The sequence below is a fragment of the Physella acuta genome, unplaced genomic scaffold (genome assembly GCF_028476545.2).
Source record: "Physella acuta isolate Inbredline_101_S28 unplaced genomic scaffold, ASM2847654v3 ptg001028l, whole genome shotgun sequence".
NCBI classification, from domain to species: Eukaryota; Metazoa; Mollusca; class Gastropoda; family Physidae; genus Physella; species Physella acuta.
The window spans coordinates 116856-143708 of NW_026732545.1; the positions used below are offsets into that span (position 1 = coordinate 116856).

At 38.9% G+C, this 26853-nt stretch overlaps 3 protein-coding genes across 3 annotated transcripts in view; 2 read left to right on the forward strand and 1 right to left on the reverse strand.

Annotated features, from left to right (window-relative positions):
• The first annotated feature begins 1997 nt into the window (after positions 1-1997).
• Positions 1998-16824, forward strand: LOC131954777 (uncharacterized). The gene is made up of 6 exons (XM_059318540.1): positions 1998-2167; positions 8963-9036; positions 9513-9692; positions 10861-11034; positions 15791-15976; positions 16681-16824. The coding sequence occupies exons 2-6, from the start codon at positions 8988-8990 to the stop codon at positions 16821-16823; spliced, it is 732 nt and encodes a 243-aa protein (XP_059174523.1). The 5' UTR covers positions 1998-2167; positions 8963-8987; the 3' UTR covers position 16824.
• Positions 4421-4985, reverse strand: LOC131954766 (inosine triphosphate pyrophosphatase-like; the record flags this gene model as incomplete). The annotated part of the gene is given in 2 exon segments (XM_059318514.1): positions 4421-4655; positions 4657-4985. Coding segments are annotated over 2 exon segments (564 nt in total), but the record flags the coding sequence as incomplete, so codon positions are not given.
• A 7089-nt stretch (positions 16825-23913) lies between the features above and the next one.
• LOC131954763 (uncharacterized) overlaps positions 23914-26853 on the forward strand; it is a 29933-nt gene continuing 26993 nt past the window's right edge. The window contains exon 1 of the mRNA XM_059318511.1: positions 23914-24061. The gene's annotated coding sequence lies outside the window, so the exon portion shown is untranslated. The remainder of the gene's footprint in view (positions 24062-26853) is intronic.

Here is a 26853-nt window from a genome sequence, read left to right on the forward strand (position 1 = left end):
TGCTGTTGTAGCTAACGAAGAGTCGGTACAGGTTAACTTCTAGCAACTAAGAGTCAGCAGGCATTGTCTTAAAATACACGCACACACGCCCGCACGCATGCACACACACACACACACACACACACACATACTGAGCAAGCTAAATAAAAGCCTTTAAAATCAAACGAACAATTTAGTAACTAATTTTCTAACAAAGACCTCTCCCAGGTGTCGCAGTGGCCCAGCCGGTAAGGATCGGTAAAGCAGTCACGTGAACTTCCTAACCAACCAGTCCTCTTCTTACATCCACCCACGTCATAACCCGTGTTCTATATGTTTGGTGACGTCATCTTTTTAATGTATCGTTCTAATTCTTCGTGTTACATGTCATTTAAACGTTCGCGGCTTAAAACAACATGCTGAGGATTTCTCAACCGGAAGGAAAGGCTTGGGGATATTTTGACAAGTGTTTTTTTTTTCAGAAATTATTTTCCGGGGTGGTGGGTGGTACTTGAGAATTTCGAGGGGGGGGGGTGTTGCGAACAGAAATATATTTTCCATATAACTTCTATTTTTTTCTATTTCGTTCTATAGTGGATGATGAAAGATACCGTATTTGATTCGGTCTTTACTAGAAGACTGTGTGGGTGACGGTCGGCTTCATGTGTCTAGGTCAGGGATCGGCAACAATTTTTGAGACGGACGAGCCAAAAGTTCAAATCAGAGTTAGAGTTTCTTCCAGGCATCTAGAGCCCCCCGATGAAAGTCTAACCCCCCCCCCCCCCCCCGAACGAAATGAAATTTATATAGAAAATATATAATTTTAACAATGTCCGCCCCCCCCCCCCCCAAAAAAAAGTCTACCCCCCCCCCCTCCCCCGAAAATTTCAAGAGCCCCCCCCCCCCCCCCCCGGAGAAAAAAAGTCTGGAAGAAACACTGGTTACAATCTACAAAATTTCCCAATTTTTAAAATAAGAACGTTAATTGTCTTATAAAATAGTGTCTAGGTTATAGTTATAAATATTGTAATAGTTGATTACAACTAATACAAAATAAAAATTCTTAGCAGAAGTATTAATTATTTTTATTTGTAGAGTTTAGAAAGTTTACATTAATATTTGATATCCATCTAACACCTGTATTCCAATATCAAAAGTTTTATTTTACAAGCTTCTACAATCTACACTATTCTATAGCAGGTGTCGGCAACCTTTTTGAGACGGACGAGCCAAAAGTTACAATCAACAAAAATTTCCCAATTTTTAAAGAGCCACTAACTTTTTTATGTGGACTTCGGTAGTAGAAAGCATGGGACTATTGCCACGGGGCTGGCCACAGCACAGTTGTGAGGCTGAGCCTAATGCCCAGCGGCTGTCAGCTGTCCATATACTCTCTACTCCACCTATTCTCATTGATTTTTTTTAAGTTGCTTTCGTTTTTACAGTATACTATTTTCTGAGTTTTGAAAATAAAATAGTATAATTGTTATGGCACTGGAGAGCCGCATATTGACAAAAAAAAACACATGTGGCTCGCGAGCCGCAGGTTGCCGACCCCTGGTCTAGACACACTTAACGTGAGTCTGTCTATTTTAAGTGACTTAATATACTTTAGGTGACGTTGTCTACTATAGGTGATTTGGTCTACGTAAGGTGACCTAGTCTACATTGGATGGCAATGTCAAATTTAATATAAAATAAGTTAAGTATTAAAATTCCATACGTCACGTTGAAGACTTACCCAAGTCTAAGTAATCATCGGACCAACATGAATGTTGCGCAGTAAATCAGTTTTACTGACGTATCCCACAATGACATTTGGTCAAAGTACGATTTATACAAGCTTTTCACAATCCCAACTGTAAATTTATTTCAAAGATTGAAATTAGAACCCACTTGATTTATCTGCCCATTGATTTCGGATGGTTGTCGCCCTTTTCTCTGGTCAATGCATCCCGCCTTGTTACTATTTTAAGCATCGGTTACATCCAAGGAGATTTTAGACTGCTAGACCTGCTTACAGTGAGAGGCTGAAAGTAATCTACAGAAATGTTATTCTGGATAAAATTATATTCTTTGTTGGCGATATAAAATGAAACAGCTTCTTGAAAAATAAAGCATCTATTGGAAAAAAGGATTTTTTTAATATCAGCTTAATTGAAACAAATGGTGTTTGTGTAGACGGCAGGTGAGTAGGATTTCGAAAATTGCAAAAAATTTATTTTTATAAAATAATATTCTGTAACTATTTTTACACCTGAACTATGTAATGTGCATACATATGATTATTTGTTTATACAAGGACCAGACATGTCGACATGAAACTGACAGTAAAAAAAATATTTTAAAAATATACTTGAACTGTATTAGGGCACTTACAAGGAACGAGGGGACTGTCTATGGGTTAATCACGGAAGCAGGACATAACCCATTTCCCCCCCCCCCCCCCCGAGTAATTAACCCCCTCCCACCAAGTTAGGTATAGGGTTAGAATAAGGATTATGGCTAGGGTCCGCGATATGGTTGCGTTGGTTTGGGTTTAAAAAAATAACTAAAATTACAAGTTGCATATCCTCTTTTTTATCATCTTTTTTGTTTGGGTGTTGGGGGTTCACTTTTTGGGCGTGGCTTATCAGGGTTGGATCTGCAGTGTTTAGAAAGAGATACAAGCATAATACTTAATACAGATACAAGCATAATTTTTGATTCAGAAAAACACAAAATATGCACCTCTCCGTTCACACACTTTCATAATCGTGTTACAGCCACGAAACAAAAAGGGCTGTTAAAAAAATAATTGTCTTCTTATTTAAGCTACTATCCGTTCCGGTAAGGCTCTGCACTGGCTTTTGTGTAATCTGTAAAGAAAGTAACGTGTGTGTCTATCAGTGGCGTAGCGAGGTCAGGTATCACCCGGTGCGGCACTTAATGGTGTCACCCCCCCTAGAGGCGTAGCGACGCATCCGGGGGACAAACTTTTAATTTGCACCCCCCCCCCCCCTCGAACTTTCGATTTGCACCCCCCTCCCTCAAATTTTCGATTTGCAACCCCCCCCCCCCCCTCGAACTTTCGATTTGCACCCCCCTCCCTCAAATTTTCGATTTGCAACCCCCCCCCCTCGAACTTTCGATTTGCACCCCTCCCCCTCAAATTTTCGATTTGCACCCCCCCCCCCCTCAGACTTTCGATTTGCACCCCCCTCACGTTTTTCTCTATATATTTTGCTCTTTTTTGCATTGGTGTCACCCCCCTAAATGGTGTCACCCGGTGCGGTCCGCACCCCCGCCCACCCCCCTCGCTACGCCTCTGTGTCTATCAAGCATCATATACACGGCGCTGCCCGGGTATTGAGAAAAAATTAAATTTCCAACTAATGTCATATATGCAGGGCCGGCGCTACCTTTAAGGCGAACTAGGGAGTCGCTTAGGGCGCCATCCCTGGGGGGGGCGCAAAAGGGTTTAATCGCTATTATCAACAAGTACCTAATAATTAATAACTTTGATTATCTTTTATAAACTATAAGATTTGGGAGTAACGGCGGTTTAGGTATAAAGTATCGAAGTGTTAAAGTGCCGTATTTTTTATTTGGCTGTTGTGTAGTTGAAGGTCTAGTGCAGGGGTCTCCAAACTACGGCCCGCGGGCCGGATGTGGCCCGCGAGGTCCTCTCATCCGGCCCGCGGAGATCTTTTTGTCCACGGAAAAAAACGTTTGTTGGTGATAGCTGAGGAACTTTGCCCAGAAAAATCAAAGAAATGCCTGGAAGAAACTGGCCCTCGAACTGAAATTTGATAGTTAATGCGGCCCTCGGGCTAAAAAGTTTGGAGACCCCTGGAGTGGAATCTGATAGGTTATAGAGAAATGAGAATGTAGGTGATGAGGTATCGTAGTTCTGGAGTTCGGGAGTATCGAGTCTTGTGGTAGTATGGTATCGAATTGTGTTGACTGTTAACGTGTAGTAGTAGGTCCAGTGAAATCGTTGTTGATTGGGAGTATCGTTTGTAGAGTTTGGTGAAGTTAAGCGAGTTTGTGTCGTAGTTCTGGAGCATCGAGTCTAGTTATGTTTAGGTATCGAAGTTTGATGTATGTTGTGAATGTAGTAGAGTTTGAGTACATCGAGTAGTCGAGTTTATTGTAAATTAGATTTTTTCAATTCAGGATGGAACACACTACAAAGAAAGGTAGGCGTTCTACAGACTCTAGATGAAAAATCTTTAGTTTTTTTTTTAGGAATCTATGTTACCACTCTTAAAGTATTAAGGTTGGATGGAATTTATAACTAACCGTAAACTTTGTTATTTCAAATTATATTTTTTATATTTAATCAATAAATATTGCAATGTCTTAAATAGTTTCCAGTATTTGATTTTTTTTAAGGCGTACTTTTATTTAAGGCTTGAGGGATCCAAAAATTGTGTATTTTTTTTTTTTCAGATTTTAATTGCAGCAAAAAATCTTTTAACATCATGATAGCCTTTGACCTATGGGATATTCCATTTTTAATTTTCTTATCCATCTCAGCATAAGTTTCTTTATAGCCGTCAGGCTGGAATATGGGATCCCAGCCAAATTCAGTTGAGCCACTTGGTTCCACAATTGTCCCGTTGCAGCGCCCGTCAAAGATGTGAACTTTTGACCCTTTCTCCCCTGAACTGTAAGCAAACACACACTGTGCCTGACTTGTCATCATAACTTTTGAGCATTCTGTGCAGACCTGATGGACCCATCTTTGCTAGGAACCATTTAATGTATGGTCCTGACATGCCATTCAAGGCATTGAAGCAAAGACTCACATCCTCTACAATAACAGGACCCTTAACTCTTTCTGCTGCAAGCTCACATTTTGCCGTTGCTATTTCTTCGGGTTCTCCTTGATATTCTGGCAAATCAATGTCTTGATTTTCAATCTTGTAGGGAAAGTCTTTGCCGAGTATTTCAATAATCTCTTTTAGCTTATTTTTGTTTCCTGTACCAAGAACAATTGGTTTTGATATTCGTTTTATCATTAGGTAACATATATTATAAGTAAGAAGACTATAAGTTCTTGTATTTTAAAATAAATATTTTAATCGTTGAATGTATGTTTAGCCGTGTGTCAACTTTATCCAAAAATTGTGTATAATTACTACCGTTATTTACAATACGACATATTAGCAATTGAAAGAAAGTCATCAGAATTGACTAGAAGTATTTTATAATAAAGCTACCGTGTTTCGACTTTCATAAAAAAAAAACCTACAGTTAAGTATTCAATTAGTAAAATATATCGTTTAGACACAGTTACATAGCTAATACAAAATATTTTTTATAATTGTTACGTAATGAAATTTTAAGCGTTTTATTGTGTTTTTAAAGCATGTCTTTAGTTACACTTTGTTAATTTAGCTATTCTTGTGGAAGCTATTTCCCTTGAATGAAAATTTGGTATTTAGATTTCCAAATGGTAGATAATTCGTTGCTTAACTTTACATTAATTTCAAAATCCTGCACATTAAGTTGACCGCTTACTTATAAATACAACATTAAGTTATTATTTGCTATTGTAAACATTTATATAGAGCAGAAGTCCTAAACAAAAGTTTGGTAGTATTTGTTTCAGCATTATCCAGTTGAAAAACAAATACATCAGTAGCCGTTGTAGATTGCAATACCTAATGTTAGTAGACATACAGTATTAAATATGTGCAACAAATGCGTCTTAAATCGTCTAAGTCGCAAATTAATCAACTAATTAACAATTTCTTTTTCATATTTTTCACCCTCTTTTAAAGGATTCATTTATAACAATTGTAGGCTGGAATCTATAACTATAATTTATAACCTTTTATTTATCAAAAACAAAAAAATCGTTACATAATCACACAATATAGACATTTTACAATTATAACTAGTGACAGTCAAGCTTAAAACAGGTAAGTTCCGTTCTGGAACTTACCTTGGGAGGTTTGCAGAGAGCCCAACACCACAAGAATTGTTTTTTTTTCCAGTGTTTTTTCCCCAGACTTTTTTCTACCAGGAGGGGGGGGGGGGTAAGCACTTGAAATTTTTCTCGTGGACTTAGCAACAATTTCAATAGAATGTGATTACGCTTGCAAACTGACATTGAAGGAATTAGTACACACTTTTGCGACGAATGAGGCAAGACAAAATTTGACTGTGATGTCTACTTATAACGTGTATGCAATTGATAATTAATTAATATGTCACTTATAATTAATTGTTTTCTTATACATATGTTTTAGTAATTAATTTGTATGAAAGGGGGCGTTTTAATAAGTTTTACCTAGGGCGCTTAATAACCTGGCGCCGGCACTGTCTATATGCAAATATAGAAAGCATATCTAACCATAAACCTAACTTTAAATCTAACTCTATCCACAGCTAAGCACAACCGTAAACATAAACATTAACGAACATAGACATAAACATAAAACTTCTCTCCTCCTCGCACTTCTACGTCTAAAAAAACCTCTACATAAACACAAACATAAACCCTAAACCTCACCACAACCACAACCATGAGCAAAAACATTTTTTAAAAAACATAAAACAATCTTCACCTCAACTTCAACCAAAAATATAAACCCTCTCCCCTCTTTGTACTTCTACGCCTAAAATTACAATAACACAAACAAAACATAAACCTAAGCATAAACATAAACAAACCCTCGCCACTTCCTCAACCACAAAAGCAACATAAACCCCTGCACCTACGTCTACACAAACACCTACATATATTCCTATACATATAACTTAATGAGTGGCGGAACAAGAACCCCCCCCCCCCCCCCGCCCAGAAAATCTTTCTGGGCCCTATATATATATATATATATATATATATATATATATATATATATATATATATATATATATATATATATATATATATATATATAAAGTGTGTCTTTTTTATTGAAGCTTATCAATATTATCATTATTCCTATTTAAATGGAAAACAAGAGTCGTTCAATTTTTTTTTTATTCGAGTGCTTGTGGATTACTTTTTCCTGTCTGGTACACGAATAAATCACACGTTTTTCAACGAGTGGGCTGGCCACATAAAATCATCCAAGTGAGAAGCACGGACTAGCTAAATCTAGGCCAACTCACCAAACTGAAGCAACTTTTCGTGAGGTTTTCAACAAAACGTTAGACCTACATACCTTGTATTTTTGGACGTTTGGCCTTGCTTTCTAGTAGCGAGTTTTTAAATGTAAACAATGTCGGCACTTCATTTCTTCGATCTTAGTTGTTGGGGCGCAGGTTTGTTCACACAACCAACGAGACGCCCCAGGGCGTGCTGTAAGCTTCAGTGTATGCTAATCACCTCCTCGGCGGCGGCCCAGTTGTCAGTGGGCATCGGGGGGGGGGGGGGGTCTCTTGGGAGTCACCGGTTACATTATAGAAGTCATAGAATGCACTTTGCACTTTTAAATTGCTCACATGTGAGACCGGGCATATCCCGGTAACACTGTCGTCAGTGGATTCAAGTGGTAACCCTATCTCCCTGCGCAGGACACAAAATAAGCGGATTCAACGTGCCACTGGGGATTTTTGGGGCGCTAAACCATATTTCCGTGGGGCGCCGGCACTCCAATATTTAAACAAATGTTAGACCAACTGTCCCAAAATTTCATGGCGAATGGATGAATGTTGTAATAATGCATAAAAGACAGAAACATGTTTTTCACATGTACAACTGTAGGTGGCCAGCTCACGCGTCAGATAACCTTCTGATTTAGGGGCTATCTATATAAGTCACGTTTTTTTTAACGGCTTACAAAAAGCCAGATCCTCACCTTTAAATGATGTAACTTATTAATAGTAATTGACTATAAATATTATTCAATTAATTCATTTACTAATGAATTACATTACTTTAACAATATAAAAGATAGTCTTACCTTCCTTGTTTTGTGAATAATTAGATTTATCAAATACTATGCCAGTAAATTTAAATCTGCTGACTAAAGTGTTGACTGCCGTCTGACAAAATGTGCCGAAGTGTTGAATGTACGGATAGGAAATTCACAAACAATACCGTTCCTATTCGATACTTGCGAGGTTAAGGATTGAGGGGGGGGGGGTGGTGTCGGTTCGGAAATAAACTTCGAAGGGACAACAAAGCGCCGATGTACATCAATAGTATCAAATTGAGGATGGCCACTACTTACTTTTCCCAAAGCTATTAAAAAACTTACTCAAGGAAGAAGATTCAAAGAATACAAGTTTATTACACAGCTACACAATTTATGGGGTACATACTTGAGGGGTACACACCTACACAATTGATGGGGTACACAGCTATACAATGGATGGGGTAGACAGCAACACACTTGATGGGGTACACAGCTACACACTAGATGGGGTATACAGCTACACAATTAATGTGGTACACAGGTACACAATTGATGGGGTACACAGCTACACACTTGATGGGGTACACAATTGATGGGGTACATAGTTACACACTAGATGGGGTATAATATTGATGGGGTACACAGCTACACACTAGATAGGGTACACACTTGATGGGGTACACTCTTGATGGGGTACACAGCTACACACTAGATGGGACACACAGCTACACACTAGATGGGACACACAGCTACACACTAGATGGGGTACACAGCCACATGGGCTCTTCTCATACTTGATGGGGTTCGACCTCGGGACTTTTCAATCAAGCGGCCATGAGTTTTACCAACCCAACCATGCCGACCCCAATTAGAATCCCCGATCCCTTTGTGCGGAACGCCCAACAATTAAAACCAGGCGCTTTAACTGCGGGGGACTCTTGGCGCTCAACGGATTACTTCAGCCGGGACGCCACCCTTTCTGCAAGATTTTCAAAAACATCAACCATTTCTGAGTCGTATTCAATAGCTTCTCAAACTTTCATGGTGATCGGCTAAATAGTGTAGTAATGCATACAATTGTTATTTTATTTGAAGAAAATATTTTTTTATTCTCTTCTGTTTAGTACATAAAAGCCTGTAGAGAAAACCATGAGAACGTGGAATTTGTTGCTTTCAACGATATCTCTCATTTTGTTAAGTAAGTACGGACTCGAATTAGAGTCTACTTTCGATTTGTTTAAATTAGCTTTAAAATAAGGTTAATGGAGTTTCCATATTTGGGATCATCATCATCATCTTTATACGTTTTTGCCCAAGACACATGGGGCAGATGAAGTACAGTTCATCTGATTCACTGATCTCGACATACAGGGGGATAATGTGGTCATGCACTATGCCCAACCACCTTTGTTTTCCTTACCTGAGTTAGGTACCTATCAGAGCTAGTTGGACTAAGGGACGTTATACTGACTTGAACCTGGATTCGAACTGAGATTTTCGGGTTAGCAGTCTAGCTCTCTACCGCTAGGGCACGCCACCCCCATATTTGGGATAAAATATTTAATTTCAACTATGATTAATCTGAGCATTGTAATTATTCACATTTTATTCTTTAAATTCCTTAAATATACAACCAAAACAATTCCTTGCTTCTATGGATTTTGTTGGTGTCAGTTCCAGCCGATTGCTCATTGAGTGTGACCAGCTACCAGTTGATGACCGATGCCTCGTATGGAGCGTCCAGTCTGGGACCGTCCTGGACATCTGGCACCGCCTTGGCCTGTGTCAGGACGTGTCTGCTGCTGTATGGCGCGTGTTACAGCTTTGTTTACAACTCAGGGCAGTGTACGCCAGGTGAGTGGTTTTAGTGAAAGGTGGGGGGGTTAAATATGACAGGTGGGTGGTTAAATATGACAGGTGGGTGGTTAAATATGACTGGGTGGCTAAATATGGCATATGGGTGGTTTTATGTGACAGGTAAGTGGTTAAATGTGACAGGTGGGTGGTTAAATGGGACAGGTGGGTGGCTAAATATGGTAGGTGGGTGGTTAAATGCAACAGGTAAGTGGTTAAATGTGACAGGTGGGTGGTTTTAGTGAAAGGTGGGGGGGGGGGTTAAATATGGCAGGTGGGTGGTTAAATATGACAGGTGGGTGGTTAAATATGACAGGTGGGTGGCTAAATATGGCATGTGGGTGGTTTTATGTGACAGGTAAGTGGTTAAATGTGACAGGTGGGTGGCTAAATATGGTAGGTGGGTGGTTAAATGCAACAGGTAAGTGGTTAAATGTGACAGGTGGGTGGCTAAATATGGTAGGTGGGTGGTTAAATGCAACAGGTAAGTGGTTAAATGTGACAGGTGGGTGGCTAAATATGGTAGGTGGGTGGTTATGTTCGACAGGTGGGTGGTTACATATGGCAGGTGAGTCGGTATATGTGACAGGTAGGTGGTTAAATGTGACAGGTAGGTGGTTAAATATGGTAGGTGGGTGGTAAAATATTACAGGTGGGTGGTTACATATGGCAGGTGGGTGGTAAAATATTATAGGTGAGTGGTTAAATATGGCAGGTGTGTGGTTCAATATGGCAGGTGTGTGGTTAAATATGGCAAGTGGGTGGTTAAATATGGCAGGTGGATGGTTAAATATGGCAGGTGTGTGGTTAAATATGGCAAGTGGGTGGTTAAATATGGCAGGTGGGTGGTAAAATATTACAGGTGAGTGGTTAAATATGGCAGGTGGGTGGTTAAATGGGACAGGTGGGTGGTTAAGTAATACGGGTAAGCGATCAAACATTACAGTTGTGTAATCAGACTGCCCTTTTAGGAGATGAATTCTCAAAATATTGGTTATGAGAGTTGTACTACTAGTGTATATTCACTCCCCCCCCCCACCCCCCCCCCCCTATGTGTACTCCTACAATTTGAACACTAAATAAAGCCACAACCATGCATTTTACTGTAAACAAGACAAATTGTTTCTATAACAACAAAAAGTAGACATTACTATATCTTGTTACATAGGTTCCAAATTAACGTACGGCACTAGCAGACCGGCATCCGGCGGGAAGTTCTACTACACAGACTACTGCGACACGACACGAGGGTACCGCCTGTACGTATACAAGAGCGTCGTCCAGTGCCTCTACGTCACCAATACTTCTGGAACTTTCGACCAGGGCAGGGTGGACTGCGCTGGTGAGTTGGTCGGTGAAGAGGTTGGGGGTAGGGGTAGGGGGTGGTTTAAATCAGGGATAAAATAACTAGCAAAAACTGAATCGTCTTGAAAAGTTGTGTGCAAAATTTAGGCGGAAATGTAAGGAATAAAATTGGATATGTGTTGTATTTGATAAACGAGCAGGGTCGGCGCTACTTATAAGGAGAACTAGGCGGTCGACTAGGGCGCCATCCCTTGGGGGCGCAAAAAGGTTTAATCGCTAAAATCAAAAAGTACCTAATAATTAATATCTTTGATTATCTTTTAGACAGGGTAATAAACAAAGAATGGAGATCTATTTCGGCGCCCAGGACGAACTATCAGTTTTGCACCCCAACCCCAAAATTAGGACTATATAGGCCTATATTTATTCGCGATGGTTAAAATGCACCCCCAGCTCCCTAATTTAGAAAGGTCGGGGCGCTTTTTACCGGTAACTTTGCCTTTTTATTTTGGTGTCACATAATTGATGTAGAAAACGATTACATAAGTTCGTAATTTAAATTTCGAACATTTCAAACGGTTTTCTCATTTTAATGTTGATTTAGTGATCGCTCCAGCGAATGACGCGGCGTTCTGAAACGCGTGCAATTTGGTTTTTAATAGGGTTTGTGAGTCTCGTTTTCTCTGACTTAGAATTAGAAATCTGTTCTGGTGTATAGCGTTTTGAAATTTCGGGGTGTTAAAAGTATTGTACTTGTTTAGTAAATTTTGATGAATCGTTTAGATTTGTGAGTAACGGCGGTTTAGGTATAAAGTATAGAAGTGTTAAAGTGTCGTATTTTTTATTTGGCTGTTGTGTAGTTGAAGGTTTAGTGGAATCTGATTGGTTATAGAGAAATGAGAATGTAGGTGATGAGGTATCGTAGTTCTGGAGTTCGGGAGTATGGAGTCTTGTGGTATTATGGTGTCGAATTGTATTGACTGTTAACGTATAGTAGTAGGTCCAGTGAAATCGTTGTTGATTGGGAGTATCGTTTGTAGAGCTTGGTGAAGTTAAGCGAGTTGGTGTCGTAGTTCTGGAGCATCGAGTCTAGTTATGGTTAGGTATCGAAGTTTGATATATGTTGTGAATGTAGTAGAGTTTGAGTACATCGAGTAGTCGAGTTTATCGTAAGTTAGATGATTTCAATTCAGGACGGAACACACTACAAAGAAAGGTAGGCGTCGTCTAGCTGAAAAATCTTTGGTTTTTGTTAGAAATCTATATTACCACTCTTAAAGTATTAAGATGGGATGGAATTTATAACTTACCGTAAACTTTGTTATTTCAAATTATATTTTTTTAATATTTAACCAAGAAATATTGCAAAGTCTTAAACAGTTTCCCGTATTTGATTTTTTTCGAAAGGCGTAGGTTTATTTAGGGGAATTAAAATTGTGTATAATAAACTATCTTGCTGAAGCTAAAAGTAAAAAACTATTGTGTCATCAATATTGACTAGAAGTATGTTATAATAAAGCTACCATGTTTGACTTTCAAACAAAACCTACTGTTAAGTATTCAATAAGTAAAATATATTGTTTAGACACAGTTACATGGCTAATATAAAATATTTTTTATAATTATTACATAATGAAATTTTAAGCGTTTTATTGTGTTTTTCAAGCATGTCTTAGTTACACTTTGTTAATTTAGCTATTCTTGTGGAAGTTATTTCCCTTGAATAAAATTTTAGTATTTATATTTCCAAATAGAAGATAATTCGTTGCTTAACTGATTATGTTTAGGTATCGAAGTTTGATATGTGTTGTGAATGTAGTAGAGTATATCGGGTAGTCGAGTTTATCGTAAGTTAGATTATTTCAATTCAGTATGGAACACACTACAAAGAAAGGTAAGCATTCTCTAGCTTAAAAATCTTTAGTTTTATAGGAATGAATCTATATTACCACTCTTAAAGTATTAATATATAATATTATATAGGCTGGAATTTATAACTAACCGTAAACTTTGTTTGTTTGTTTTTTCAAATTATAATTTTTTTTATTTAATCGATAACTACAGCAATATCTTAAACCAGTGGTCGGCAACCTACGGCTCGCGAGCCGCATGCGGCTCTTTAGATGTCAAGGTGCAGCTCTCCAGTTCCATGCACAAATATTAATTATATTATTTCATTTCATAACAAATGTCAGAATGTAAAGAAAAACAACGTTAACATAAACAGGATGATAATACTCATCAGAGAACAGTAAGAATCGGTGAGGTAGAAAGTAAATGGACAGCTAATAGCCGCTTGGGCACCAGGCCCAGCCCCCCAGCCGTGCTATGGACAGCCCCGTGGGCAGTAATTCAATACTTGCCACTGCTCAAGTGCCGACTTTTTCCGAGTATCATTAAATGAGGCATGTTATTTTATTCAGAATGCATTCTTCTATGCATTACTTTGACATGAGTGATGTAGTATTTTAGTTATTAGCTTCCTACAGTTGGGCCAGGTACTAGACTCTGGGTTCGTGTAGGGTGGAAGATCAGCCCTGTGAGAACCGAAGGACAGAAGCGACAGATACACGATAATCAAACCGATATCCAAGCTTGTTAGTCGGAGTTTGTCGTGTTGAGGGCTGCCTATATAGGGAAGACCTCCTGGGCCAGTGGTGTCCGTAAAGAAAGAAAAAAGTTATTGGCTCCTAAAGTGGATTGGGATAATTATATAGTTATATTATCTGATTACTAATTATAATATTTTATCATAGCAGAGCTAGCTAAATCACTTTTTCTGCGAAACATTTGTATATTTTTATATGAATCAATATTAGTTCATATTTAACGCTATTTATTTCAAAATCAAAAATCAAATTTATTCACCTAATCCTTATCAAGTCCTAGATATTTTTTAAAAAATTTTGTGTCTCTTTAATAACTGGGAAATTTCATAATTTGTAACATTTGGCTCTTCCGTTTCAAAGGGTAGCCGACCCCTGTCTTAGTCAGATACATTTTGATTTTTTTTAAAGGCGTCCCCTAATTTGGGGGATCCAAAATTTTATATTTCTGTTTATTATTTTTCGAATAAAATTTATTAAATATCATCATAATTGACTAGAAGAATGTTTTAATAAAAATAACGTGTTTAGACTTTCAAACAAAACCTACAGTTAACTAATTAATTAGTAAAATAAATTGTTTTGATATGTTTACATAGCAAGTATAAAAAGATTTGTTATAATTATTATGTAATGAAATTTAGAGCGTTTTATTGTGTTTTTCAAGCATGTCTTAGTAACACTTGGTTAATTTTGCTATTCTTGTGGCAGTTATGTCCCTTGAGTTAAATTTTGGTATTTGGGTTTCCCAATGGGAGATAACTCGTTGCTTAATATTACATTCGTTTCAAATTCCTGCACCTTAGGTTGAGCGATTACTTATAAATACAACTTTAATTTATTATTTGAATTTGTTAAAATTATATAGAGCAGAAGTTCCAAACAAAAAAGTTTGGTATGTTTTTTAGCATATCCAGTTGAAAAACAAATACATCAGTAGCGGTTGTAGATTGCAATACTTAATGTTAGTAGACATACAGTATGAGTGCAACAAATTCGTCTAAAATCGTCTTAGTCGCAAATTAATCATCTAATTAATTGTCTTATTCATATTTTTCACCCTCTCCTAAAGGATTCATATATAACAATTATAGGCTGGAATCTATAAAATTTATAACCTTTTATTTTTCAAAAGCAAAAAAAAATATTTACGTAATCATACAATATAGACAGTTTACAATTATAACTAAAAAGAGTCAAAGCTTAAAACAGGTAAGTTCCGTTCTGGAACTCACCTTGGGAGGTCTGCAGAGAGCCCAACACTACAAAAACTGTGGGGGGTTTTCCGTGTTTTTTTCCAGACTTTTTTCACACGAGAGGGAGGGGGGGGGGGAGCACTTGAAATTTTCGAAGGGGGTGGGGCTATGTCGTGAAGTACAAAATAGACTCGTGGACAATTTCAATAGAATGGGGTTACGCTTGCAAACTAGAATAGAAGAAATTAGTACAAACCTTTGCGACGAAGGAGGCAAGTAAAATTTGATTTTTATGTCTACTAATGACGTGTGTATGCAATTGATAATAAATTAATATGTCAATTTTAATTAATTGTTTTCTTATACCTGTTTTAGTAAGTAATTTGTGGGAAAGGGGGCGTTTTAATAAGTTTTGCCTAAGGCGCTTAATAACCTGGCACCGGCACTGTAAACGAGGCATTGTGATTGGTTATTAGGGATTAGACAAGTTTAAATGCTGGTGATAGACTTGACTGTATAGGGTGGAGGTGGGGTAGTAAGGTTAGGCCGGGTATACTTCTGGATTTGTTCAAGTAGGAATTACACGTAGTCCGGGTATACTACTGGAGTTGTACAAGTAGGGACTACACGTAGGCCTGGTATACTTCTGGATTTGTACAAGTAGGGACTACACGTAGGCCTGGTATACTTCTGGATTTGTACAAGTAGGGACTACACGTAGGCCGGGTATACTTCTGGATTTGTACAAGTAGGGACCAGTGACGTAGCCAGGATCGTCTCAAGGGGGGTTCCAATTTTTACCCGGGGACAAACTTTCGATTTGCACCCCCCCCCCTCAAACTTTCGATTTGCACCCCCCCCCTTATACTTTTTATATATACCGAGGGGTCTATGGGGGGGTTATGACCCCCCTAACCCCTTCCCCCCGTTGCCTACGCCACTGGTAGGGACTACACGTAGACCGGATATGCTACTGTTTTCTATATTTCAGCTAGAGACGGTCGTGTGATGATGGCTAAAACAATTGACAAGTTCAACCTGTTTTTGTCGATTGCCAAAAATGTCTTCAAGACGTTCACGTTCCTCGGTCTGTCGGATCTGGTGACCGAGGGCACTTTTCTCTGGGAGGACGGGGAACCGTTGAACGACACGTATAAAACTCAGATCTTTTTGCCAGGTGAGTCATACAACCCTCCCCAAATATTTTTGTCAGGTAAGACACACCCCCTCCCCCCAAATATTTTTGTTAGACACACCCCCTCCCCAAATATTTTTGTCAGGTAAGACACACCCCCTCCCCCCAAATATTTTTGTTAGACACACCCCCTCCCCAAATATTTTTGTCAGGTAAGACACACCCCCTACCCCCAAATATTTTTGTCAGGTAAGACACACCCCCTACCCCCAAATATTTTTGTCAGACACACCCCCTCCCCAAATATTTTTGTCAGGTAAGACACACCCCCTCCCCAAATATTTGTGTAGGTAAGACACACCCCCTCCCCCCCCCCCCCCCCCAAATATATTTGTCAGACACTACCCCCTCCCAAATATTTTTGTCAGGTAAGACACACACCCTCCCCAGATATTTTTGTAAGTCACACCCCCCACAGATGAGTCACACCCCTCCCCAGATATTTTTGTCAGGTAAAACACATCCTGTCATAACTATGTCTTGACGCTAAAGTATTTGGTCTATACGTTCATTAAATTACTCAATGTGATACTCGTTACTTTAAAAAAATATACCACAATCACAACGATTATGAAATTTAACCAAAACAATCCATTCTCTAATTACTTACTCAAAAACTATATGGTTAAAATAAGAATTACTTTAACCAATTGCTATGTTTAACCCAGTGTTTATTCCAATTCCAGGCGAGCCTAACGCAGACACCAGCCTATCCGACTGCTCCATAGCGTCGGCGTTCGGCAACTTTGCTGGTCTGTTTGATGGACGCTGTGACCTTGGGGCCAACCCCTCCCCCCGTTATTACATATGTGAACCATTAATAAACTAAACGGAGGCCACAATAGTGTCTTTTATTTATTAGATGTTAATATTAGTTGTAACTTAAAACGTTAACTGCATGTGTTATAAAGCTGTTCGCAATAAGTGTTTATAATAGCAATTAATATTAGATATCAATTAAAAATCGATTAAAACCAGTAGCGTCACAAGGACGAGAGTATGGGGCGCGTCTGCCCCAGGCGACATCAAATTTTAAAAATCGTAAAATTAAGTGACAAAGCAATGTTTTATCCAGTTGTATAGAGAGGTTTTAAATTTTAATTTAAAATTAAAACCAGTTTCTTCTACTAATTTGTGTTACAGTTATTAAAACTGTCTTTTTATTTTAAGCATTAAATTATTCGAAAAGCAAATTTGTAGCAAAAGCATATCATTATGCAACGTGAAAATAGGGTGAAACAAGAACAGTTTTAGAAGTTGGTTCTACTTCATATTTAATGGAACCTTACATAAAAGGGAGATAATCACTTTTTATGAAGCCAACTGATTTGAAACCTTTTCCTAGAGTGACTACCCTTTAAATAATATAAATGAATTTTAATGTAGTTTATTATTATTGAACATGATGAGCCATTTTCTTCTGAGTTTTTGCTGTGTAACGAAAATTGTTTTAACAGCTTTTCTAATGTAATAAAGGTTACAAATCTAAAGGTCTATATTTCGTCTCGAAAGCTTAACTTCATAGGGACACAACCCGGATTTCACTAACTTGTTTTGTTTTACGGGTTACTTCCCTTCTTATAAACAATTTGCAGTGAACATCATGTTGACAACTCAAGTTTTGTTTTTGTTTTTTGGTTTAGATTTTCAAAATTTACTAGATATTTAAAAAGAAGTCACATTTTCTTCATTACCTCAATGATGATTCACCGACTTAATTTTTTTTCACTTTATTGACAGGTGACATATTCTGCTCTTCTGTGTAGTAAAATTTATTATGTCACTATAATTTTTCTCTTGTATGTTTGTATGTGTCTGTCAGTGGTCTCCACGCTTTGTATCTGTTATGGCCAAAGGCCGAAGTGCGGCTAAAGTGCGAACTGGCCGGCCGATGTCCGAATTCACAGCGTATTTTGTACATTGACCAGTGCCCCCCCCCCCCCCCCAAAAAAAAATTATATCCTTATCCCTACCTTTGACCAGTTCCCCAACCCCTAACATTATATCCATGTGCCTATTTTAAACTAGTGTCACCCCCTCCCCCTTCTATTATATCCATGTGCCTATTTTAGAACATGGCCACACACCCCCCCCCCCCCCTTTCTATTATATCCAGGTGCCTTTTTTTAACAGTACCCTCCCCACTCACATTATATCCATGTGCCTATTTTAGAACAGTGCCACCCCCCCCCCCTCTATTATATCCATGTGCCTATTTTTTAACAGTGCCCCCCCCCCCCCCGCCCATACACACACATTATATCCATATGCCTATTTTTGAACAGTGCCACCCCCCCCCCCCTTTCTATTATATCTATTTGTCTATTTTAGAGCAGTGCCCCCACCCTCCACCATTACATTAAACCCATGTGCCTATTTTAGACCAGTGCCCCCGCCCTCCACCCTTACAATATATCCATGGGCCTACCATAGACCTCCCACCCCCACCCCCACCCCCACCCCCACCCCCCCAACCCTCATATGCCTAAACCCCCTCTTCCTGACCCAGTTAACTTTTAACGTCGCGACCCTTGGGTTGGGACCCGATTAAGGTCAAAGTCATGTTTGTACGCGGCACTGTTAGCTTAAGCGTACGTTGCGTGACCTCCACCACACCCACCCCTTCCCCATCCACTCCAGGTAGACGGTAGCACAGCTGAGAGTTACCTGTCCTTACCTGTTAGGCCCCTACTTGTCGTCAAGTTGTTATTAAACTTTTTACTGCCGGTGATTATTGCCTCTCTGTGACTTACCTGTCGGTGACTATTACTTGTCGGTGACTACTACCTGTCGGTGACTATTGCCTCTCTGTGACTTACCTGTCGGTGACTATTACCTCTCTATGATTTACCTGTCGGTAACTATTATCTCTCTGTGACTTACCTGTCGGTGACTATTACCTGTCGGTAACTAATAACTATTACCTCTCTGTGACTTACCTGTCGGTGACTATTACCTGTCGGTGACTATTGCCTGTCGGTGACTATTGCCTCTCTGTGACTTACCTGTCGGTGACTTTTGCACTCTATGTGACGTACCTGTCGGTGACTATTGCCTCTCTGTGACTTACCTGTTAGTAGACCGTAGCTGTTTACTGGAGTTGAGTAAATTAGTAGAAGACTTACTTGGGCAGCAAGATATATTGATATACTTTAAGTGATATGTAGATGTTAGCTGAGATTGACAATACGTGTATTAGCATTCTTACCTGGACAGACCTACCTGGGCAGGTTTACATTCTAAGAGATGAGGGGAAAAATGTTTCATCATAAATGAATTCACTACGAGGTTGATCTGCAAATCATTGGTGAAAACTGTGCTGATTTATATTATAGAATTGTGTTGCTGTTTGTGTTGTTGCTGTTGGTGTTGTTGCTGTTGGTGTTGTTGCTGTTGGTGTTGTTGCTGTTGTTGCTGTTGGTGTTGTTGCTGTTGCTGTTGTTGCTGTTGCTGTTGGTGTTGTTGATGATGGGGTTTTTTGTTGCTGCTGGTCGTGCTTTACATCGTGTAATAGACAAACAACATAAAACGCAAACCACATTTCCCTATGTGAGACGGAGTTCGAAACCCGAACTTGTACGTTGGACTTGCCCGTGTTCACCCAGCTTTAATGGGTACCTGACTCAGGTTAGTGTAAGTAGAAAGCGGCTGGGTAAAGGCCGATCACATTATCCCTCCTTATACCGAAGTTATAGAAACAGCTGAACTCTACTTCATCTACCTGGATCACGAGGCTGGAAAGGGTAACTAACTTAACATCTACCCCCATACACACACACACACTAAAACACATCATGTACATAAACACATGTGCCACGCACCTACATATCCACGCACTCAAACATAATATTTATAGTATACACATTACACAAACACACACTCACCACTCACCACACTCACTCACACACCACACACATACACATACACTAAAAAATTATAGAAACTTAACTAATCAAAATAATTATCTTTGAAAATCTGCAGTCAACGCCCTTACAAGCCCTTATTAAAAAGTTATTTTGTACTCGGCCTTCGCTTGAATTGTTTCGTTTATCCCGTGTAACATTTGCTTTATACATTTTTTTTTAAAACCTTGGACAAATACAACCAATGCCGTGACGTCTTTACCTGGCACAGATCATATGTCAAGAACAAACCCGTGTCTGGCATGAAAAGACTTTTTCTATACGGCACTTTACGATCAGACGAACAGGTTTTTTTGTTCCGACCCGCGGAAATGAGGCGAATACGTCAGGGCTGGTATCACTTGCTGCAGACGGGTGCTGGCACATTTGTGACGATGCGTGACGAGACAAAAGGGGTGTGACGTGTGACATGAACATCTTCAGTAACGGTAACGTCGTAACCGTTGACGAAGTTAGATTTTTTTTTATAATCATATGCATAGGCCTACTAGTGATATGTTTGAATCGGCTTCAAAATGGAGAGATCGGATTTTACACTGTTGTGATCGAAACATCCAGAGGCGCAGCTACAAAGGAGTCAATTTTTTTCCTTAAGAAACTCTACATCTAGAGCGGATTCAAAATAAAATGTGTGGCTAGGCCGCAGACCACATCAATATTTAAACTGACGTCAGTTCCAGTTAAGTCGATCGATGTGGAGTTGTAACTTTTAATTGTGTTTATTAAATGTTTTATTCGGAATGTCTTCTGCATCCAGAGTTTCTCCCAGGCATATCTTCAAGGGGGACTGAGCCCTCCCCCCCCCCCCCCGAAAAAGTCTACCGCCCCCCCCCCCCCCCCCCATCCCCGAACGAAATAAAATTTATATAGAAAATATATACTTTTAACAGTGTCCGCCCCCTCCCCCCCCCAGAAGAAAGTCTACCGCCCCCCCCCCTTGAAAATTTCAAGTGCCCCCCCCCCCTGAGAAAAAAGTATGGAAGAAACACTGTCTGCATCGAGAGTACATCCGGGGCACTGAGTTACATATCTATGCCATTGTTGAGAGTACATGACCGGCACAGATACATGTATCTACAACAACGGTGTCTATTTCAAGCACACCGGCCACAAAAAGGACAGTGCCCCCCCCCCCCCCCCCAGACGAAATAGAAAACTATAGGAATAATATAGAAAATGTATCATTAAACCGGTCCACACCGCCATTCCAAGAAATCTCCAGCACCCCCCCCCCCTTCCAGCCATAAGAAGGAAATATCTGAAACTGTACGCCCCTGACTCATCAAAATGAAACAGAAGAAAAAAGTATTGCTACACTTTGTCAGATAGATTTTGTAGGAGCTATTGAACAACAAGCCAATCCTCATGGTCCCGATTTATGGGGATAAAACCGTATAGAAATAGTTGTACCAAGTGCTAGTGTGCTACTTAGTAATAAAAACAAAACAAAACAATAATGTCTATAGAATGTATGGGATATCTATGCGATTTTTGGGGGATTTGTGGGACAACGATCAAAGACAACAAAATAGTGACGTCACACAAAGATGTCCATTCAGTGATTTCATCACTAGAGATCTTCGTATTGTTGGTTTACCTAATATGTTTGTCTACTATTTTATACAACGTATGCACTAGACCTATAGCCATAGCTGCTAGACATGTTGGGCTAGGGATGTTTGTCTCTTCAACTCATGTATTGTAAGGTGTCTTTGTATTGTTTGTTGTATGTAAAGGATCTTTGTATTGTTGTATGTAAAGGATCTTTGTATTGTTGTATGTAAAGGATCTTTGTATTGTTTGTTGTATGTAAAGGATCTTTGTATTGTTGTATGTAAAGGATCTTTGTATTGTTGTATGTAAAGGATCTTTGTATTGTTTGTTGTATGTAAAGGATCTTTGTATTGTTGTATGTAAAGGATCTTTGTATTGTTGTATGTAAAGGATCTTTGTATTGTTGTATGTAAAGGATCTTTGTATTGTTGTATGTAAAGGATCTTTGTATTGTTGTATGTAAAGGATCTTTGTATTGTTGTATGTAAAGGATCTTTGTATTGTTGTATGTAAAGGATCTTTGTATTGTTGTATGTAAAGGATCTTTGTATTGTTTGTTGTATGTAAAGGATCTTTGTATTGTTGTATGTAAAGGATCTTTGTATTGTTGTATGTAAAGGATCTTTGTATTGTTTGTTGTATGTAAAGGATCTTTGTATTGTTGTATGTAAAGGATCTTTGTATTGTTGTATGTAAAGGATCTTTGTATTGTTGTATGTAAAGGATCTTTGTATTGTTGTATGTAAAGGATCTTTGTATTGTTGTATGTAAAGGATCTTTGTATTGTTGTATGTAAAGGATCTTTGTATTGTTGTATGTAAAGGATCTTTGTATTGTTGTATGTAAAGGATCTTTGTATTGTTTGTTGTATGTAAAGGATCTTTGTATTGTTGTATGTAAAGGATCTTTGTATTGTTGTATGTAAAGGATCTTTGTATTGTTGTATGTAAAGGATCTTTGTATTGTTGTATGTAAAGGATCTTTGTATTGTTGTATGTAAAGGATCTTTGTATTGTTGTATGTAAAGGATCTTTGTATTGTTGTATGTAAAGGATCTTTGTATTGTTGTATGTAAAGGATCTTTGTATTGTTGTATGTAAAGGATCTTTGTATTGTTGTATGTAAAGGATCTTTGTATTGTTGTATGTAAAGGATCTTTGTATTGTTGTATGTAAAGGATCTTTGTATTGTTGTATGTAATGGATCTTTGTCTGGTTCGATGATCGTATTCAAGTGATCTTTATATTTACTGATCCCAAGTAAGGGATCTTTGCATTGTTTACTTATCCCAATTAAGGGTATTTTGTATTGTCTGCTGTATGTAAGGGATCAGTATTGTTTGTTGATCCTTTGTAGTGAATCTGTGTATAGTTTATTGATCCTATGTCAGAGATTTTTGTATTGTTTGTTATATGTAAGGGATCTTTGTATGGTTTGATCATAAAGACAGAAAACCAGCATTCAAGTCTAACTGCTAACCTTGTTGTGTTTCAACCCAAGGCCTCCACACCTAATAATATCTAATATCTTTATATCGCCATAAAAATCACACTAAGTGCGACACAGCCCTCCAAACTTGTTCAATCTGTCAAAGCCCACGTGTGAATGTTGGGGGTGGGGGTGGGTGGGTGCACTAGAGATATCGACCAACCGTGTCTCAATACGCGTGGACTGATCGTACCGATTGATATCATTTTCTATTGAACCGCACAATCGCTCTGTTCGCGTGTATCTGAAGTATCGGTACATGAAACATATCTAAACTTACTCGGTACAAAAACGTAGGACAAAATCTCTATCACAATGATCCTCTACTCTATCCCCCTCCCCTTTTTCAATTCCCATTGTACGGGCAAGATTTATCGTAGGCCCGAGATCAATTCTCCTGTCATGGGCCGCGCTATCACAATAGATGTCACTGGCCGTCTATAAATAGATTACATACATTGTGACCACTGTCTAAGAAATGACCCCTACAGATTTATTGCAGTGCCCGGCAAGGAGCTGATGCGACTACCGTAGAACTACTTGTACAGCGCTGCATGCGTTCACGTGAAAATCAATAGGGCTTGTAAACGATACCTTTTTCTTCGACGGCCTAGAGTTGATTGTAAGGCTAAGGGGAAAAAATCCCGTACGCCTAACCACGTGATCAGCACACCTTGGGGACTTGCCTTCCATAGTAACCTAGTTTTGGATGCGAATCGGAAATAAATTTAAATTAGTATTATTTGAGTAGGTATCTAAGTGTATTAAAACCATTCTACAACGCTTTCTTTCACAAAATAAAATTTTGTTTTGTGTTTATTAAATCTTGTCTACAAAAATAACAGAACTACTTTTTTTCCGCGGAAGGCAAGTTGACACGAATCGAAGTGTCGCATTTCTGAGTCATTGAGTCACAGGTAAAAAAGCAGGAAATGTATTCCTCCGCGCGTCCAAATTTACATGTCAAAGGCTGGTGGAAGTAGGCAGTGGGCTTGTCTGCTCCGTTTTGTAGGATTTCAAACAAGTGTGTTCTTTCGTTCGTGAACTCCTCATTTCATGGGATACACACCTCACGTTTGGATTATATAACCTTTTCATATTGGTGAGTACTAATCATCACGAACCTTGTCGTTGTGTTTTGTGTATGAAATCTTGTTATGTTTATTTTTTTTCCAAAATGGTTGTGATCGATTGTCGCGGCTAGCGTGACACGAAAGCAGGCAGCGCCGGTGTTGGGTAGGCTAGGCCTTCCTGCTTGACAGGTAAAAGGTTGCCTTTTCGTGGCCTGCTTGAGGCTACTATTATACCGGTCCCTTACAAAATGGCTTGCTGGTTTTAGGTCCACTGGATGCCTATTTTATGCCGATGTTTTTATTTTAGTATGTTAAAATAATATGTCTTCAATGTATGTGTATAGTGTATAGATTATAAATTGACGAGTTCACAGTTCACACAATATAAAATGAGTACTCAGTAGGTCATGTCAATGATTTAATTACACATTTAATTAACTTAAATGAGAATCATTCATTTAGCATACATTTGAGTGATAAAGGATGTAACTAAAAAGAACCACATTTACGATGTTGACAAAAAATAAAATACAACTCAGGTCTGTAAACTAGCACACGCCCAGTGTCAAGAGATGGCTTTATTGATTGGCATCCGTGAGTAGCGCACGTGCAGTCTACCGAAAGATAAAGAGGTGTAGTTGTGGCGAGTATGCTGAATCTAAATATAGTAACGTATAATTATTAATTAGGTATATAATAAATTCAGGTGTGTAAATTATTGGAGCTCAGGAGATGGTGCAAGACTATTACGGTTGGTTTTGTCTTTATTTCCAATTGTTATTATGTATGGCTAGATCTAATTCAATTACTGTATTAATTAGATTGTACATGGCGGGGGTGCTGTGTCTGAAAAAAACACTGTCTAGTTTAATCACTGGGCAACGTCTGTGGTGTATGAAAATGTATGTGGCTTACCAGAGAAGACATAATGTTTAACACTGTATGTGGCTTACCAAAAAAGTCACAACGTGTAACATTGAGTATTACAAAAACAGCCTTAGTATATAATAATGTATGTTGCTGTATGTGGCTTACTAAAACAAAAACAATGTATAACTGTGACTTACAAAAAAAAGTGACAATGGATCCGAGGCATATATGCTGTATGTGACTTATTAAAACCTTGACAATCTATCAAACAGCAACAAAGTATAACTCTGTGTGTGACTTATTAAAACCTTGACAATGTATCAAGCTATATGTGTCTTACTAAAACAGCGACAATGTATAACGCTGTATGTGACTTATTAAAACCTTGACAATGTATCAAGCTATATATGTCTTACTAAAACAGCAACAAAGTATAACGCTGTATGTGACTTATTAAAACCTTGACTCTATGTATCAAGCTACATGTGTCTTATTAAAACAGCGACAAAGTATAACGCTGTTTGGGGACCTACCGATACAAAATGGGACGTGAGACTTTGTGCATCATATCTTAAGACGCACTTGCAGACCGGAAGGCTTACGTGCAGACGAACCATATCACATACAACAAAACCGGCAAATGTACGCGCGTTGTCCGTTCACCTCTATGAATACATTACCCTAACTGCTCAGTCATTTGTAGCAGTGTTGTTGAAAACCTACCAGGAATTTTATCGAGTTACATGTGTTGTCTTTGAGACCCATCAAGCATCGGGTGATGTGCGCGAACAGGTTTTGTCCTCTAAAGTTCATCTGGGCAGTAATTTGAAGGTTGCAATCAACGTGTGAAGGACTGCTGCATATTTCAACAAACTTTTTTCTAAGAATGTAATTACATCTTATTAACACGCCGGCACGACAAGTGTCGTGACAGTAGCGTGCTCGTTTTTTTTTCTGGAAGTGTCAATGTAAAGGTGAGGGATGCTATAACCGCAGACAGAAAAGGTACGCATGTGCCAAGCTCTGAGACATCAAGTATATAGGCTTCGTTGTTTCGAGTGAAGTATAGTGTCTTTTCGCGGGAAGTATGCCCCAACATCAACTGTATGAAAACGTATATCTCTACATTTTGACTGAGCATTGTGTTACTTCCATGCAGTGTTTCTTTCAGACATTTATCCTCAACGGGAGGGGGGGTGACTGGTTAAAGTTTGTATTTTTTTCTGTATATTTTTTCTTATTGCGTTAGGGGAGGAGGGGGGGGGGTATCTCCTCAGAAGAGATTACTAAAAGAAACTCTGCTTCCATGTTTTAAAAGCCCAAATTAAAAGCAGATGTTTTTCTTTTGCCTTTAGCCTTTTGAGTGCGGTTTAGCTTAGGTTTTCATTGGTACGGTTTAACATGGTCAAATCGCACTATTACATGAAGGGAGCTATACTTTTCGTGCAGCTGGTAAAACGAAATCTCTAACAGGACGGTAGCCGCCAGTACCCCGTCACTCCTAAGGATCAATTCAGGTGTTTTCAAGGATCTACTCAAGTTTTTTTCTTGTCGACTACCTGTACGTCAATAGGACAACATTGTCCTGGTCGCATTCAGCAAGAGAGAAGTTTTAGATCGCTTTCATGCATTTTATGTTACCGTAAAAAAAAAAAATCTTAGGTAAACTGTTTTCGACGCAGTCATGCGTAGCCGGGTCTTAGGTTTTCACACGTTGTTAATATTATAATTAACCCAGTGGCGTAGTGAGGTTTCAAGGCGCCAGGACGCTGCTATGGAATTTGGCGCCCCCTGTGAAACAGATCTCACTCGCTAGAATGTGTGTAAAGTATGTGTAATTTACCTATCACGTGGTATGTTGTTATTTTTGGCATCCATTGGGAGTGCGCCGCGGGGTATGTGACGTATAGTTTTACAGACGGAGTTGAATTGTGGTGGGATGATGTGTCCA

Excerpts from the sequence above, each read along its gene's own strand:
- LOC131954777 (XM_059318540.1), top strand. The coding sequence starts at position 8,988 with ATGAGAACGTGGAATTTGTTGCTTTCAACGATATCTCTCATTTTGTTA. Across the intron at positions 9,693-10,860 it reads CTCAGGGCAGTGTACGCCAG|GTTCCAAATTAACGTACGGC; the intron begins GTGAGTGGTTTT and ends CTTGTTACATAG. Across the intron at positions 11,035-15,790 it reads GGGCAGGGTGGACTGCGCTG|CTAGAGACGGTCGTGTGATG; the intron begins GTGAGTTGGTCG and ends TCTATATTTCAG.